The 17,418-nt window shown below is 53.3% G+C and overlaps 1 protein-coding gene across 2 annotated transcripts in view; it reads left to right on the forward strand.

The window, feature by feature from the left end:
• The window catches only part of DCAF8 (DDB1 and CUL4 associated factor 8), a 47,970-nt gene extending 36,357 nt beyond the window's left edge, over window positions 1-11,613 (forward strand). For both annotated transcript variants that reach the window (XM_044991901.1, XM_044991900.1), the window contains exons 12-14: window positions 8,511-8,630; window positions 9,635-9,751; window positions 10,348-11,613. In XM_044991901.1, the coding sequence (XP_044847836.1) occupies window positions 8,511-8,630; window positions 9,635-9,751; window positions 10,348-10,461 (351 nt within the window). In that variant the 3' untranslated portion in view covers window positions 10,462-11,613. The remainder of the gene's footprint in view (window positions 1-8,510; window positions 8,631-9,634; window positions 9,752-10,347) is intronic.
• Window positions 11,614-17,418: the final 5,805 nt, after the last annotated feature.

Here is a 17,418-nt window from a genome sequence, read left to right on the forward strand (position 1 = left end):
ATGGAGGAGTCTGTAGTCAACACACAGGCTCGTTCCTGGCTGGGTCACCACTACTGCATTCCTTCCATTTGTGATTCTCCCGAGCGTGGTGCGGCTTCTACTGATGGTTAAGGTTCCTACTGGGGACTTCAGACCTATCTTGCTGCGTTGTATGTGCAGGGAGCGGGTTGGTAGTGGTATTTGAACAGGAATGGCAACAAGGGCCAGTTAGTGCCAGTCTTAGCAGTGACAGCCTAGAATGTCCCTCCAGGTCACTTCCTGGGAGCTTTCAATCTAGCACCGTTCATCAGCACTTAATTATAGAGGTCTGAGCATGCAGAGCTCAGTGGATTCTCTGGGTTCTGTATTTTGAACAGTGCTCCAGAATTCTTTCCCAGAGCTCCTCTAGCTACACCATGTTGTTTCTAGCAGCAAGGGTGCCCAGTGCACTGCACCTCACCCCCCCCCCACTCCACCGCCCACCCTGCAAAAACAAACCCCAAAACCTACATGACCATGGTTGGAAGCTCCTGTGATTTTTGTTGGTCTGTCCATGTTGAGCCTTAATCTGCTCCTGCCAGGAGCTCTGAACTATTTGCTCCAATGCTGAACCAACTCTGTTTATAAATGGTCTTTCCTCTGCTACCAGTTAGCACTGTCTTGGCCAGCGAATTGCTCTGAGCTCCTTCCCAGCTGGGGGCTTGTCAGTGTTTGTTCACCAGCAGGGCAGCAAGTCCTGAGAACCTCTAATCCGGCTTTGAGGCTGTAAATTACAAGGGATCTTTCACCTTCTCTCCCTGTTGCTTTGACTGCCCCTAACTTTACTGCAGACAGAGCACTGGTCTAATTTATCCTAGGTCGTTGGGAATTGTCTTCGCTGCTAGGCTGCTGGTGTGAGACCCACATAGTAATACTCTGCAGTTGTATAGCATCTTCTCCCCGAGGATCTCTAACAGAGCTGGGCAGCCCTCTGTTGCCTTCTGTCTTACAAATATGCAGACTCTCTCTCAACCCTTCGCTGCTATAGATGGTGCTGCCTCATGGATATTGATTTCTCTCTAGGTCATTACAGTGGTCTGGCTGGACATTCAATTTAAGGCCGTCTCTGGCATTCTTACTGTGCCATCAAAACGGTTGGTGCCATGTGATTGCAGGCCTTTTTAGTGGCATTCCTTGGTAAACATGCTTTGGAATTTGTTGACCTTCCATTCTAATACGTCCATACCATGAAAGCCATGGAAACAGAACCAGTGCTGATGAAGATGGCTTGTGTGTTCAGCTTTAAATATCCTCACTTCTGATCTTGTCCTGCCATTTAATATGGAGCAGCTTGCAAACACGACAAGAATTGAAAATACCAGCCTGGTGTTCTTCAGCCTTCCTCGGCACACGTTTCATTTCCTTACAGTTAAGTTGATATAACCATGGTTCTGTAGATTCACAGCTTCATGGCAAGTTAGGTGCACATCATCCCTGCAGAGGCCTCTGAAAGGCCCAAAACATGGCAGCGGCAGCTGCTGCTGTACAAGTGTCCACATCTTTCCACCATCCTCCAACGCTACCGATGTATCTGAGAGTTGCCATAGACTGATTACTACAGAGCTGGTTGGAATCTGGAGCTGGATGCTGCTTGATGGTAATAGCTAGGGACTTCATCTTACCTGGATTGATAACCCAAGTAATGCACACTGCTTCTTGCCCAACCGGATCAGCCATCTGCTACAGCGATCCACCCAACTGCACCAACTGGACTATGTCAGCAGTGTAGTCAAGACTTTGATGTACAATGGCATTCAGCACTCGGTGCTACCAATAGCTGCCTCCTCAGCTTATCCATTAGCCAATCAATGCTGATACTGAACAAGAATGGTTACAGAACCCAGCCTTGCGAACTCCCGTGGAGATGCACAGCATTGACTCAAACACCGCTTTCTGTTCCATTATAGAGCTCTTCTGATAATGGCTTTGTCTTCCCAGGGATGCCTAGACACCTCATCAGATCCCACACGCTTGCTCGATGCACGGAATCAGAGGCCAGATGGAAGTCTATAAAAAGTGCGGCACCCGGCTTATTAAACTGAGCCATCCTCTCCAAAAGCTGCCTCAAGGCGAAGTTCTGGTCGAGAGCAGAACCACCAGGTCTAAAGCTACACTGAGCATCCCGGCCTTTGCCACGAAGTGCATCGTTGATTCCAGACCTTAATGTGGAAGCGAAGACTTTCCCTGGGTCCGACAACAGCTTAATACCTCATTGCTCTTTTCTTTCAGTCATTGGGAATACTAGTGCAGCAGGTGATCTGGAACAGCCTATGCAGCCACAGTACAATGCTCTTGCAACTCAGGGATGATATTGCAAACACCTGGTCCCTTCTCATGCTTCAGCCTGTGGATTGTGATCCGGATCTCTTCTTGGCTGAAGGAAGGAGACCCTCCCAGAGCTTTCTACCCCTCTTCAAATTGAAGAGGGACTGCGGGCAGCAGACAATCAAGGAGCATCTTGAAATGATCTTCCTGTCAAAGCAGCTGATTCGGAAGGCTCGGTCTGATGCTTTCATCCCAATCCTTCTGGACAAGCCAGTGCTGCCACCTCCCAAAAATACCACAAATTGAACAGAGGGCGTGGCGATCATGCCTGGTGGCAGCTTGTTCCAAACTGGCTGCCTGAGTCGACCACCAGCATTCCTGATCTTTCTGACAGAATGACATGACATTCGGAAGTCAAACGCACTCGGCTTTGCTTTTGTAGCCTCTGTTTTGTTCTTAGCTACGACTGTCTTGGGCATTTCCTCACTGATCCAGGGATGATGATTGAAGGGCTGAGGCCCTAGCACTGAGCAGCAGCAGTCAGCGATAATGACTTGAAACAACGCCATTCCTCATCAGATGACAGAAGGAGTGAGACCTTGGTCTCTAACGCTTTGATGGCCTTAGGCAGTTAAGAACAGAAAGCCATCTGATAGCTTGGTTGCAGTGAGAGCTTCCGGTTGAATCAGACTAATTGTGGCCTATCCATTGTGGTCTTCGAAGTCAGAGGCACACTTTTGCCAGCAAAAGTCAATGGTCAGTGTCAGAGTTGCAGCATCTTTGCAAACTCACACATCCATGACCATTGAGCTTGTTAACTGTTGGTGGACACGATCAGGAGCAGTGCTGATGAAACCATCCGGGCTGTAGTAGCTCAGCCTGTGAATCGCTGGGTGGAGAGATCACATTGTCATTGGCAGCTGCAGATTCCAGCGTCGCTGCCTGTTCCTGTTCTTCTGCCCAATACCAGACTTCCTGAGCATACTTGCCCGTGTGTCATTGTTCTTTCCTAGCTGTGCTCTGAAGTCATGGTGACAGCTCTTCTCAGACTGTAAAACTTCGATCTCACTCATTGTTGGTCTTGGTGTTCATGGGACCATACGCTGCAGTGATGGTAGGATGCCCACTGTTGGTGCGCGATCGGATGCTGCTAAGTCGCTCATTAATCACTTGCCAGTCCTGCAGTGCCCATTGGGTGAAAGTACAACAGCCACCCCTGGCTGGAGCTGCCCATCGGCCTGCCAACAAAACTTTTCAGTGTCCCATCCAGCGTGCGGATATCTCCAATCAGGCTGTGCAGCTGCAGGGGGAGGACGGCTTTAGCTGTTTGAATATTCGAACGTTCCAGGCACCAATTTTACATCTGCCCTTATACCTGGATTCGAGAGTGACCCTTTCACAAGGTTTCAGTGGTCATTTTACCCCTATCAGAGAAACTCTTTGCTGTTTTGGCTACAAGGACAGTTGACCAGATTGTCACAGGTGGTGGCTTCAGTATAAACACCCTCATGATGATGTGAATATACTGACCTTGAAGCGCTGTGCAGCTGCCATCCTAATCCTTAGTGAGAAGGGGGTGGAGGCAGGACCAGTCTTCTCTTCGCTCTGGCCTGTGTAGCTTGTGGACACAGTCTTAGGCACGCTGCTACAACTGGCCCCTTGGGCTTAACACTGGAGAGCGTGTTCACCCCGTGATGTGGTAACCGGCCTCCTACATGCTGCTTCTCCCTTCAGCTCTGAGCCCAAGCAGCCGAACCTGGCACTGAAGAGCAGAATCCAGTGTGGCCATCTCAACGGGAGCTGCTGCGTAGTGTTGAGATCCTGGATATTCCCGGTGGGTAGTGGGGGCTGGGGAGCAGGCCGGGTCCTGTTTTCAGCTCTGTCACAGATTTTGCTGTGTCAGCTTGGATGAGTCCCAGACACTTCGCTGCCTCGCAGGCCGCTGAGGCTTGATCAGCGTCTTGGTGACTTTCCGCACCAAAGACCCCATGTAACTAGAGCCTCCGAAAGCATCTCCTTTAACAAGGCAATTGCTGCCCTTCCCATGAGCTTCGGTGTCACAGCTTATCCTCCTGGCTACTTCGCTGCCCTTACCAGCTGTAGCTTCCTGGGCTGCTGTTCACCACCTCCCTTTGCCTTTGTGGAACCCACTCCCCACCCCCCATCCATTCAGCAGTGTGTTCTGGTGCACTGACCCTGTTAGCACCAGGAGACAGATTTCATGGCTGTCCAGTGCTGCTCAGGCCCCTGTGGTCTCCAGCACCACTGACCTTGCACTGTGCTGGGAGCTGCATCTGGTGGTAGCAGTATGGAAGCTGAGGAGAATGGTGGGTTTTTTTGCCTACTGCATCCTCGCGGTGAGCCTAAGATGTGACAGCACCACGCAGGATCAATGGCCCAGAGATCTAGTTCTGGGAGTCTTCTGCTTCCTGCGTTCTTTATTCTCCCTAAAATTCCTTGGGGATCTGATCATGGCTCCTGCTGGAGCCTGGCCTAGGACTCCCATCTAGAGCCAAGAGCGATGCTAATTTGCTGCTCTTGTAGGGCTGGATTATAATGGCAGTGAGAACTGGTGCTGAGCAGATACTGTTGGGCAGCCCCTCTCCAGCTAAGACTCTGAAAGGCAGATTTGTAAGTAGATTACAAAGTAACAGCACAAGAGGATAACAGCCATCGGGCTGTGATGGCACCCAGCAACACTTCCGAACTAGCGGCTAAAAGCCCGAAAATACAAACCCAACCTGCGTAGATTATGGATGCTTTACAGTAGGTAGCACCTCTCCTCAGAACTGTGCTTTAACATTGTCTCCCAAGATCTCTCTTGAGGTATATGTTATATCCATTTTACAAAGGGGTAAGCTACAGCAAGGAGAGAAGTGACTTGTCCAGGGTCCCACAGTCACAGTGCTAGAACCAAGACTAGAACCCAGGAATCCAGGTTCCCAGCTCCATGATTTTGTCCCTGCACTAGGCTGCCTGCCTTGTCCTGGGGATCTTTTCAGTCTGGCCCTTTGGACGGTGAGACCTTGTGCTGAGGGAGAAGGCCTCAGGATGGTGAAGGGAAGTGGTATCCTGGCTTCCAGTTGTTTCCTTGGGTCCCCCGTCAGAGTTCTGCTGTGGTCCTTGGCAAAGATATTTTAAATTTGGCTTTCCAGGGGAGGGAGGTGACCTTGTGTCGTTATATTGTGAGGTGCAGTGAGAGAGGCTGGGTGTTGTAGGAGTTTTATTACCAGGAGCTGATCAGAACAGCTCACTCAGAGTGTTTGGCAGTGTCGTATATTGAGCTAAAGCCAGACCTCCAGGGATAACTGAGCACTACAGAGGGGTGACTAGTCCAGCGGGCTGTAGCTAAACTCCCCTTTCTCAGTGCGGCACACCTGCCATATTGCTTTGTATTGGCCTCAGACACTTGCTCTTCTCCAGGTGGGGTTTATTGGCTGGGAATCCAGCCCGCTAGCTAATGGTGCTGAGACACTGGAGCGGCAGCTAGCTGTGGGAGACAGGAGTGCGTCTCGCTTTCCCCGTAACTCCCTTGTCCATTGTTCTTCCCTCCCCCAATCATTCCTGCTCATGGGCATTCTGGGGAGTAAGTGCAGATACAAGGGTTTTGAAAACTGATCTCTCCTGCCTTATGCTCTGGCTGGCTTAGCCAGCTACGGAGCTGGAACGCATTTCAGGGTTTATGGTTCAGGCCTCTGTTTTCTGTGTCTGACTGGGCCTCCAGCACCGTGTATCCCAAACAATACATTCTTTGCTCCTCGATGGCTCTCGAAATGCACAAGGGGGGGGGGGTGACTTGTCAGAGCCCTCTGTATGTGCCATAAGCAACGATTTTCATGTGCACTAGCTGAGCCAGTCACTTCAGATTCATTGAGGTCACATGTCCTAAGAGTTGACCTGTGAGATGCTGGAGAAGGTACAGAACCCATGTAGGTCAAGGCCATGCAGTTGAATCAGGTGGATGGGATGGAGGGCAGGCTCATTTCTCCTCAGTCTGCACAGGATTATTCCCTACAAGGCACTTTCTCGTGCCTTCTCAAGGCTTGTTTTAAGTGTCCCAAGTGATAGACTGTCTGCCTGTGAACACTGTTCTTTGGCAGAATACATTTTGCTGTCAGGAAAATACTGTGTATTGAAATACTCCTAGAAACGTTGAATCCTGACCGTGCGTTTGAAACGCTCTCTGACTTATCACGGAAGCTTAATCAAAAAAGTCTCACTGATAAAACTGGCTTGTTATTCATGTCAGGTGTTTTATTACCGGTAATACTAGCGCTGTAATTACAGCGCTAGTAAATCATAGGAGTGATGCAAAATAAGAGGTGCTTTTTCCTGTGTGTAAAGGCCTACTTCAGGTGTCTGATTTCACTGAAACACAAAACCTGTGTTTTCAATGGGCTGACTGCATGCCTTTCAGAGATCAGCCCTTGTAGTGAATGTGCAGGTATCCATTTCTCGTTCTTCCTGGTCAATACCAGCTCATTACTGCACTCTGAGATCTCGGGAGGTGCGTGTTATTAGAACGAGCTTTTACTTGTTTGGAAAGTAGAGCCTTGGTTGTCGCTTTCACGACTTGCCCGTGCATAGTGGCAGGCTCCCGATCAGCCGGCTGGCTGTGGATTGTATAGTGTTACAGCCAGGGTGGATCCTGTAGTCACGCAGGCGTGGGTTCAGTGGGTGTGTAGTGGATTCTGAATCCGAATGAAGCTCTTGGGTAAATCCTATTGTAGCTGAGCTTTGCCTTTCTTCCGTCTAGCCCTTGCCTTGCGCACCTCAGCTTTTTCCAATATACCAGCGAGCAACACTCGTCTGGTCAGCACCGCTGTTTAGTTAGACCCGTCTGTCACTTGCACTGAATGAGGGGTTCTCGCTACACCGCTGCGTCTAGACTAAAATGCTGGGTCCGCTTTTTAGCTAGTATTGGACGTACTCTGTATTTAACACTTGGGGTTAAGCTAACCATCTAATAAGCAGTTTTTTTTTTTTTGCTGTCTCCATGTAGCCTAATTTTGAATCCACTGATCTGGGCTGAAGACTCGTTTCCAAGCAACTTGCATGAAACTATTAAGCTTTGCCTTTTACACTTCAATTTGCTATTCAGTGTGTACTTCGCCTCCCCTGTTCTTGAGCTAATTCACTGGCGTGTTGAATATTCTCCTCTGGGTTTTAGCTTTCCCCTCCTTTGTCACCACATCAGACTCGCGGAACGTGCGATCTCGGATGCCTGCTCGGCTGAATTCAGTCATCTTATGAATTATTTAAGATGTACCAAACAGTTCGGGTACAGCTTAATTGGCGAGCATTAACTCCCCTTGAGCACTCGCTTTCTCGCTCGCCTCTGTCTGCCGCCTCCCCTTTGTTTTTGGGTGCACTGTCTGGAACTGTGAGTTCATTACTTTCAGCTAGAGCAGCTCTAGGAGAAAGTAGACCACCTCCTTCACTACAGACTTCCCCGTGGAATGGGTCTAAAGCAGAGCTCCACAAGTGGTGGCGGCTTCCCCGATGGAGGGGTGGCCTCTTTTATGGTGGTGTGTTAGAAATAATTTTCACAATGGCAGTTGACTAATCCCAATAGAAAGTCAGAGCAGCCTTTTGCTGCTTCCCACATCAGGAGCAGCTGGTTCAGCATCTCTTTTTGCTAATCAAGTGCGGTGACACAGCCTTGGTACAGCGCACCAGGCGTGTGAGTCAGCCAGCTACAGCTCTGTGCTGCAGCGAGCGAATAACTTTGTTATGCCTGTGTAGGGCTGAGAACTCAGGCACTTCCCTTGTCTTCAGCACTCGACAAACCATTAATGACTCCAACTTCATGCTGCTCTAAGGTAGGACAGATGGAGAAACTGAGGCACGGAGGCCAGGGTCATGGGGCAAGGTTGTAGCATAGGTGGCAGTAGAATCTAGATCTTCGACTGTAATTGTGGGGCTCATTCTGCCTATTCAGCACAGCGCAAAATACTTAGCGATTCTCTGTAGATCTCAAAGCGCTTTCCGGAGTGGTGCTGTCCCCAGCTTACAGGGCAGGAAGCCGAGTCACAGAGTGGAAGTGATTTGCCCATGATCAGTGAGCCAGCGGCAGAGCCAAGAGTAGACCTGTGGGTTCTGTGCCTTGAGGCCATCTCCAGTATACAGTGTGCTGGGTTGATCCGTGCCTAGTCCTGTGCCTCACCTGCCCGCCGGGCTGGCTTTCCAGTGAGCTCACGCTCACTGCAAGATTGTTTCCATTGCAGGTAAACTGCCTGGAGCCTCACCCTCACCTTCCTGTCCTGGCCACCAGCGGGCTGGATCACGATGTCAAGATCTGGGCACCGACCGCGGAGGCGCCCACTGAGCTCGCCGGACTGAAGGAGGTGAGAGATGGCGCTAACTAGTGCTGTCTAGGCCTCTGGGTGCCAGTGTGCTGCTTGTCTGGCTCTTGGGATGAATTGTCATAAGAACTCCCTACTGGGTCAAACCAAAGGTCCATCCAGCCCAGTGTCCTGTCTCCCGACAGTGGCCAGTGCCAGGTGCCCCAGAGGGAGTGAACAGAACAGGGAATCAAGTGATCCATCCCCTGTCACTTCTGTCATCTCTTAAGTGACCCCTTTGCCTTCCAAATCACCATCTGCCCCTGGTGTCTGTCACATTAGGATGTCTCAGTCCCTTTAGTCAGTATCGAGGGCGACGGCGAAGTAGCTACCAAGTCAGGTAACAGAAAGCGGCAGCACCTGGGCAGTGTTTGGCTGGGAGATCTCCCAAAACCGCTGAGATGGCCTGGGAGGTTGAGGAACTGGCGCTCATCAGCATCCATGTTCTGGGGGCGCTTCATTGCGGGAAGTGCAGTCGCTCAGGGGACAGGTAAAACCGAAGGGCCTGACCGCGTTCGGTCACGGATCCCTTTTTGAGCTGAGCTCCTGGACTGTGCACGTCTGACAAGCTCCAGCTCCAAGAGACGTTCTGTTCCCTGCATCTCCAGCGCTGTGTTTTCATGGCCAGTCTGACCTGCCCTGTGCTGTTGATACCTCCGAGGTGGAGCTCCGTGTGTGTCGCTGGTCTAATGGCTAGCATCCTCCGCCTGGGAGGGAGAGTCCCAGCCCTATGGCACTACCTACTTCGATCCCAGCCACGGCTTAGGTGGCACCCAAAGGGCACTGGCACTAGCTGACTGGAGCAGGCCAGGCCTGCTGACTGCTCGCCTTCCCTGGCATCGTCTGTCTGGATCACGTTGCACAAGCTGACTCCTGATGTCCTCTTGGTGGGTCGAACTCTGTCGCAGAATAAACAGAGGCTGGATCTGGTGCCAGGGCGATGGCAGGCAGTGACATCTCTGCACTGCCGCTGCTGTCTGGTCACTCTCTGGTGCTCTCATTTCTAGGTGATCAAGAAGAACAAGCGGGAGCGAGACGAGGACAGCTTGCACCACACTGACCTGTTTGACAGCCACATGCTGTGGTTCCTCATGCACCATCTCCGACAGAGACGTCATCACAGGGTAGGTGTCCGTCCTGCTTGCATGTGCCCCTCGTGCACCCCTTGGCTTTCTGGGGTGTCCTTGACCAACACTAACAAGGAGGGACCTGAGCATTCGCCAGCTCACCTGGCCCTCCTGTTGCTCCCTCCTGAGTCACCAGTACAGTCCGTGTCTCACTCCAGCTAGTGGGGAGCAGAGTCTAGAAGAACCAAGGTGGTTTCTGACCTGGCTGATCCTCTCCCTCTCCCCTTTCTGCTTAGCGTTCCCAGACTAATGTGCTTTTCCCAGACTCTGGCATGAGTCTGGCCAGGACTCTGTTCCCAGGAGATTGGGTCTGAGCTTCCTGGCACGTAACAGCTGGATGCGCTTTCTTTTGGAAGGCAGTGTAGGCTAGTGCCTAGAGCACAGGGCTGGGACTCCTAGGTTCTGTTCCTGGCTCTGCCATTAACTGTCTAAGGAGGGTGAGAAGGTCCAGCCAGCTCCTGTGACTCATCTCCTCCTTGGCTTGTTTACGGCTGCCCTCTGTAGGGCTCTGGGTTGAAGGGGGCGGGGCCTGGTTGAAGGGGGCGGGGCCTGGTTGAAGGGGGCAGGGCTGACATCCTGGTCTTTCTTGACAGCGCCGAAGAGAACCCGGAGCAACCGATGGTGACTCGGACGAGTCCCCCAGCTCCTCTGACACCTCGGACGACGAAGAGGAGGGGCCAGATCGGGTGCAGTGCATGCCTTCGTGAGGCCACCGCGGCCGGAGAAGCCCTTGGAAGGGTGGGGTGAAGGGAGGAGACAAAAAAAAAAAAATCTCTACTAACAAACACTTTCAGCTTTTTATTGGAATGTTAAGGAACCCCCGACTCCTCCTCCCCCCGTGGGCCCTGGGGCGACCAGCTCAGCAAGATGCACTTTTGGACTCGCCTTTGCTTTAGGGGCCTCAGGAGCCCTTGCCAGGAAGGGGAGAGGGCGGAGTGTCAGAGAGAGAGAGAGACGGAGCATTAGCCCTGGTCTCCCCGTGTGGATCTGCCTGGAGGAAGGAAGGGGGCCTGTGGAGAGGCCTGTGTTCTTTTGGTACTAGAAGATGTTTCCGGAGGAGGGCGCGCTTGGCTGCCATGCATGCCTCTTCCCAGAGCTTCTCTCCAGCCTGCGTTGAGTTGAGTTGTTTTTTTTTTTTCCCCTTCCTCTCCTGGATTTGTTGGCGTGGGCCCGAGAGGCGTTCTGCAAGCTTGTGCTTTGAGGGGCACGGTCTCGTGTTTCTCTTGGCTTGGTTTTCCCCCCCCCCCCCACCCGAGAGATCTGACTCTGCTTCTCTCAAACTGGGGCCTTCCCTCCCTTTCTGTGTTGGTTTTATTATTTTCCCCTCCCAGGGGTTCCTAGGAAAGGAACCCCTGCTCTAGAACGTCTCCACCGAGCTTGTGTTTTGGCTCACCCATGCAGAACCTGTCGTCATGCCTACTTCCTGCCCCCCCCCGGGGGTGTTTGCAAAGAGACGCTTGCCTAGTTTGTACATATCAGTGATTTGCACTTGGTTTGGACCCTTTCTCCAGCCGCCCCCTTGACAAATAGCGAGCTAGGGCCCTGATCTTGCTGTCCTTGCCCTGGTAGGATTCCAGTGGAGGGAAGTTATTTGCCAGAGGAAGGGTGGTAGGATCAGCCTCTTAGTGGAGAGGGGAGTAAAGGAAGGTCCTTTAATTTTCTGTTACTTTTAAAAAAAAAAAAAAAATCTATTGTTTTGGGAGCTGTGGCCAGGAGGTTCCCCGTCACTGTTTAGAGGCCTAATTTTATATATATTAAACACCAAACGAACCAAACTGAACTTGGATGTTATCAAGTTAAAATTATTGTAAAAGTTTAAATATATATTATATATAAATGCAATAAAAAATTGAGTGAGAGCTGGAGGGGCCTGAGCTGCAGTGGGGGAAGGGGGGGGCTGTCTGTGAGCGTCTCTTCCACAACACGCTAGACTCAGCAGCTTGGAGCTTTTCCTTGGCTGTCACCCTTGGCTTCAGAGTGGGCTGTGCGCTCCTGTTGAGGTCGATGTTGTGGTCCTGGCTGGAGCAGGATTGGGCCCTCGTGCAGTGCCCTGTGCCTCCACTTGTCTTGTGGCAGCATGGGGGCAGAGCGGCCACACGGCTTCAGCCCACTGAGCATCGGGCAGGTGCTTCTAGGCACCCGGCTACCCTGCACCACTGTGCAGCCAGCCCCCTTTTCTCTGCATGGCCGTACACAGACAGACCGGCCGCTGGGAGCGTGGTGCTCTCCTGGCTGGTAGATGCACCTTCCACTCTCCTCCATCGGCACACTGGATCCTTCCAGCCCGGTTGCCATGGCTGCGTGTGACTTGGTTCTGCCCTGGCCCTGGCCACCCCCCTGATGGGGAGAGCTCTGGCCATTGGTATTTCTCTTAGTAAAAACCTACCGGTATTTTGGGAGACTCCTGTTGCAACAGGTGCACAGGCAGACTCTGCCTTGGACTTCCTGCCACTTCCCTGCCCCTCCTTCCGGCTTTGCCAGGCTCTGCACCTGCTGCCAGGTTAAGGGCTGGTCCACTCCTGCCGGGGCTGAGTGTGTTTACCTGCTGGCACACAGCCCTGGTATGGGGGCAGGGCAAGGGGGCACCTTTCTCCTGCTGCCCTGCGTTTGCCAGTCCCTCCTAAAGCACCACATCTCTCCACTGTGTGCAGCATCCTTCCCACAGGGCCCAGGGCTCCCCTGCTCTCACACATCAAAGCAGAAAATGGGTGAGGGGGGCAGGGGACCTCTGCCGTCGGGAGGCAGAAATAGCCACCAAGGCTCCGCTGTCTGATGGGGGCCCTACCCAGTATCCTCCTGTGTGCCACCCCCCCATGCTCACAATGCCCCTGCCCTGCTCTCAGCCAAGAGGCTCCTGCGCTTGGCAGCAGGTCCCTTCCCCCTCTGTTCTCACAGCCTGAAACCCCCTTTCCCTGGCAGCCTGCAGGGCCCTGCCCCTTTGCACTGCCAGGGCTGCATAACAGAGAGGAGGGCCCCTGGAGCTGCTGGCTCCTGGGCGGGAGGGGGCTGCATGTAGTGTGGGTAATACAGGTTCTACCTCTGCTCTTCAGAGGTGTTGAGGGGCAGGGGTAGAACCTGTATTCCCCACCCTGGCTGCCCCGCTCGCTCCTGTCTCACCCCAGCCCCCTCCGCGCTCTCTGGGCTAAGTCCCCCCTCTACACTCGGGCAGGCTGGATGCAGGTTGGGCAAGTGTTTGGGGCTCAGCCCGTTGCTGCTTGTGCTTCTCAGACATGTTCCTCCCCTTACCCAGGGGGCTGCAGCCTGGGGGGTTGGGTTAAGGGTGAGGCAGCTGGCGCTCAGCTTCTGCCATTGCGACCCTCCTGGCTTGTTCCCCCCTGCTCTCTGCGGTGGCTTTACCCCGTCAGTGAATGTAGTCTGGGAGCTGGGGCACATGATTTACGAGGAGAGGCTGAGGGAACTGGGCTTGTTTAGGCTGCAGAAGAGAAGTGAGGGGGATTTGATAGCAGCCTTGAACTACCTTCCAAAGAGGATGGAGCTCGGCTGTTCTCAGGGGTGGCAGGTGACAGAACAAGAAGCAATGGTCTCAAGTTGCAGAGGGGGAGGTCTAGGTTGGATATTAGGAAAACTTTTTCCCTAGGAGGGTGGTGAAGCACTGGAATGGGTTCCCTAGGGAGGTGGTGGAATCTCCGTCCTTAGAGGTTTTTACAGCCCGGCTTGACAAAGCCCTGGCTGGGATGATTTAGTTGGGGATTGGTCCTGCTTTGAGCAGGGGGTTGGACTAGATACCTCCTGAGGTCTCTTCCAATCCTAATCATCTCTGATTGGAAAGATGGGGAAACTGAGGCACAAGCAGGGGTTGATCTGTGCTGTGGCCATGTCCAGTAGTACTCCACTCCTAGAACCAGAAACGAATTCGTGCTCCCAGCCACCCCACCCGCAGCTGGAACCTGCAGCCCTGAAACACGTTACTGGGGTGTTAAGCCTCCCACCTCAGCTCTGCCTCCCTAAATAACTCAGTGCTGGGGGGAAAGGGGGCTCCTTGAGCCAGGTACCCAGGTCTGCTCCTGCCTGAGAGTTGATTGGCTGCTGCTACTGCCGGAGCTGTGGGCCTGGGGTCCCAGTTGGGGGTGTGGTTACATCTGTAACCCCTGCCGGGGGCTCTGCTGGGCTGAGGGAGCTGCTTATTGCCTCAGTGGGGCTTGAGCCCCACCCTTAGCCTGTAAGAGACAGGCCCTGCCCCCAGAGAGCGCCCCGTGGGTGGGCAGTGCCCAGCTCTGAGCGCTTTCAGGGGCATCCGAATCAGACTGAATCCGAGGGCTGTGGGAGCCGTGCGGCTGCCGTGCCTTGTTCCAGCCGCAGCCTCCGCCGCTTTTCCCTTGGCACGTTCCCTGGTGCCTTCCAGCTTTGTCCCTTTGCCTCCTGCTGCAGCCGTCCCTCCTCCTCCTTGCCCCGGTTTTGCTTTGGTGGCTGTTTTATCCTAGTTCCTTTGATTTGCTAAACGGCGGGAGCGTCTCCTGGGAACACGGCTCTGCTTGGTCATCCTGCACCAGCACTTGGGGCCGGTGACGTACAGGCTCCTCCTTCCCAAGGAGAGCTCTGGAAGGCGGCCCGGCCTCAAGGGAGGGACAGGGCTGATCTGCTTGGCACGCGCTGCAGGGACTTGGAACACCCAAGCGCACAACCACGTCAGCTGGGAAGAGTCACAGATGCTAGAGATGGGGAAAGGCCTGTTTCATAGGAACCTCTGGATGCCACGGGGGTCTAGTGTCCCCACCGTGGGGCCCCAGGTTGTCGGGGTCATGAGAATGCCTGCATGCACATCAGACGTGGTTCTGGGCTGAGGTGTGCATTAGGCAGCTTGGAGTCAAACTGTGGAGGGGGTGTAACCTCACTGCCAATTGCCTCTCCCCTTTCATTACTGCATCCTGCCCTGGAGGCACCCTGTGAGATCAAGGCCCCATCAGGCCTGCACAGCTACCCAGGGAGAGAGATGGTCCCTGCCCCAGCTGAGCTCAGGGCCCCTCCAGGCCGGGCACTGCATGGACACACAGTGTGAATGATTCCTTGCCCCAAAGCAGACTCGAGGACCCCAAGGTCACCCCGCATCTCAGCAGTGTGTCACCACCCCCTCAGGCTTGTGTTTGCCCCCACTGCCCCAGGGGCTAATGCCAGCTGATTAGGGGTCTGGAACAGCTTCTGTACAAGGAGAGATTGAAAAGACTGGGACTGAAATTGGAAGAGACACGACTAAGGGGGGTAGGATAGAGGGCTATAAAATCATAAATGGTGTGGAGAAAGTGAACAAGGGTGTGTTGTTTATCCCTTCTCATAACACACAAATCAGGGGTCACCCCATGAAATTAATAGGCAGCGGGTTTAAAACAAACAAAGGGAAGTACTTCCTTTTGGGGAGGTGGAATCTCCAGCCTTAGAGGTTTTTAAGGCCTGGCTTGACAAAGCCCTGGCTGGGATGATTGTTGGTGTTGGTCCTGCTTTGGGCAGGGGGTTGGACTAGATGATCTCCTGAGGTCCCTTCCAACCGTGATCTATGATTCACACACTGTCAACCTGTGGAACTCATTGCCAAGGGATGTTGTGAAGGCCAAAAGTATAACTGGGTTCAAAACAAATAGGGCAAGTTCCTGGTGGATTGGTCCATCAATGGCTGTTAGCCAAGACGGTAGAGATGCAACCCCTGCTCTGAGTATCCCTAAACCTCTGACAGCCGGAAGCTGGGACAGAAGGCCAGGGGATGGATCACTCCATAATTGCCCTGATCTGTTCATCTGGCAGCAGCACTGTCACAGATGGGGCTAAATGAACCCTTGGGCTGCAGGGCCGGTGGTATGTTCTATTAATTGAGACGGCTCACTGTCCAAGCATGGAGTAGCTGGACGCATGGGCAGAGCCAGTCTGTAAGCTACCGAATTAACTAGCACAACCAAGCCCCCACTCCCCTAGTGAATCCCCGGGCTGGGCCCACGGAAATGGCAGCGATGGTCACACACACACACGTCATGGTCAAGACAATAATTTTTTATTTGCTCATTAGCACAAGGACTGTTGTTTGTACATCAGATTTGGCTGGACAACGCAAAGCAGACTCTGTTTCATTCAGCTTTTAAACCGTTGGCTCTAGTTCCTGGCTGTATTTTTGAGCTGTGGCTGCAGTCGGGGGGGTGAAGAGCTGTGCTGGAAGTTGGGGGCATGTAAAAACAATCAGTGCAAATAAGGAAGAGAAATCAAAGCCACAGCCTCCCAGACGTGGCATTATTCACATTTTAGGACGCCCGTGCTGCCCCCCTGCTGGTCCCAGGGCCAGGTGACCTCCGTGTCTGCATAGGCCCATGGAGTTGATCTAGCTGTAAGGTTTGGGGGGAGGGGAGCAGCTCCTTGGGGTCAGATCACTGGGACACACCAGCATGGCAGGTCCACTCCCACCAGCTGTGTTCCCATTGCAATGGATGGGACCAGGCTGTGGAGTAAAGTGCCACTGAGCATGGCAGAATCTGGCCCCAACCCCATGCCAGGGCCACATCTGGTGCTCCCCGCGAGCCCGTCATGGGACAGGATTCTGGCCAGAGAGGAGCTTCCGCAAAAATAGCTACTCCCTTAGAAATGCTGGGCCTGTCCGTCTCCCTCCTGGGGGACAGCAGGGCCAGCCACCGCCTCCACGAGCAGCTGGCCTGCTAAGCCCCAAAGCAGTTGGCTGGGTTTTGTGGCTGGGTCGTTGGGGGGGGGGGGGTGTTCCTGGCTGTCAGGTGGCTGGAGTTAAGGCAGGTTCCAGGGCTGAACAGTCAGGATTGGGGGACTCCTTTTAGAGGCGCAGGTGTCTTTAAGGCAGGTTTGTCGCTGCGACAGAGAGAGGGATGGGCAAAGCCAGCATAACGTGCAAGCCCGAGTGAGACTAGGCTGGCGTCAGGCTCCTGGGGCATCCAGGAACAACCCCCCCCCCCCCCAAGTCCCCCAGCCACAGATTTCAAGACATGTTAAAAAACATTTTACAAAAGAGTTATGTTGCGTTAAAGCGAAGACCCGGGTCTAGTAATAATACTGTTTATTTTAGCAAAAAAACCTCCAAACCTTCCTCCACCCCCATCACTAGGCCTGGTTTTTTGTTTTGTTTTTTTAATGGCAAAATAAGTTAACACTAAACACCAACAAGGAAACACTCAACATTAGAATTACTATACAGATCTGTATAATATATATGTACACACAGTTAGCGCGGTCCGAGCGTTAGAGGCTGAGCGGGCGCTGGCGGAGGGGGAGAGCTGGCAGAAAGGCAATCGATAGCGACCCCCCACCCCTGCCCCCTTTCCTGTGGTCCCCTTAGCCCAGCTAGGTTCCTCTGAGTCGCCTATGCCCCGTCAGAGAGGATTCAAATGCCAGGCAGCAGCTGAGTCCCAGTGCAGGACATCTGGCCCTGCCCCAACTGCTCAGAGCAGCCCCCCCCCCCCCACCATGGGGTGACACTGGGGCAACACCTTCTGGGAGTAAGAGCCCGTGAGAACGCCGGGGTTTGTCTGTATTCAGCAGCCTTGATAAAGAATATGAATTAGTGAAGGTTAAACCAGTAATCAGCCCCCCCCCCCCCAGAGGAGTGAGGCTCCCTTAGGAGAGCCTTAAAGGGGAAAAGCAAGGCTGGTGTTCAGCACCTGCCCCCTGGATGGGCCGGGGGGGGGGGGGGATTAGACACAGCA

The sequence above is a fragment of the Mauremys mutica genome, chromosome 17, assembly GCF_020497125.1.
Source record: "Mauremys mutica isolate MM-2020 ecotype Southern chromosome 17, ASM2049712v1, whole genome shotgun sequence".
Taxonomy (NCBI): domain Eukaryota; kingdom Metazoa; phylum Chordata; order Testudines; family Geoemydidae; genus Mauremys; species Mauremys mutica.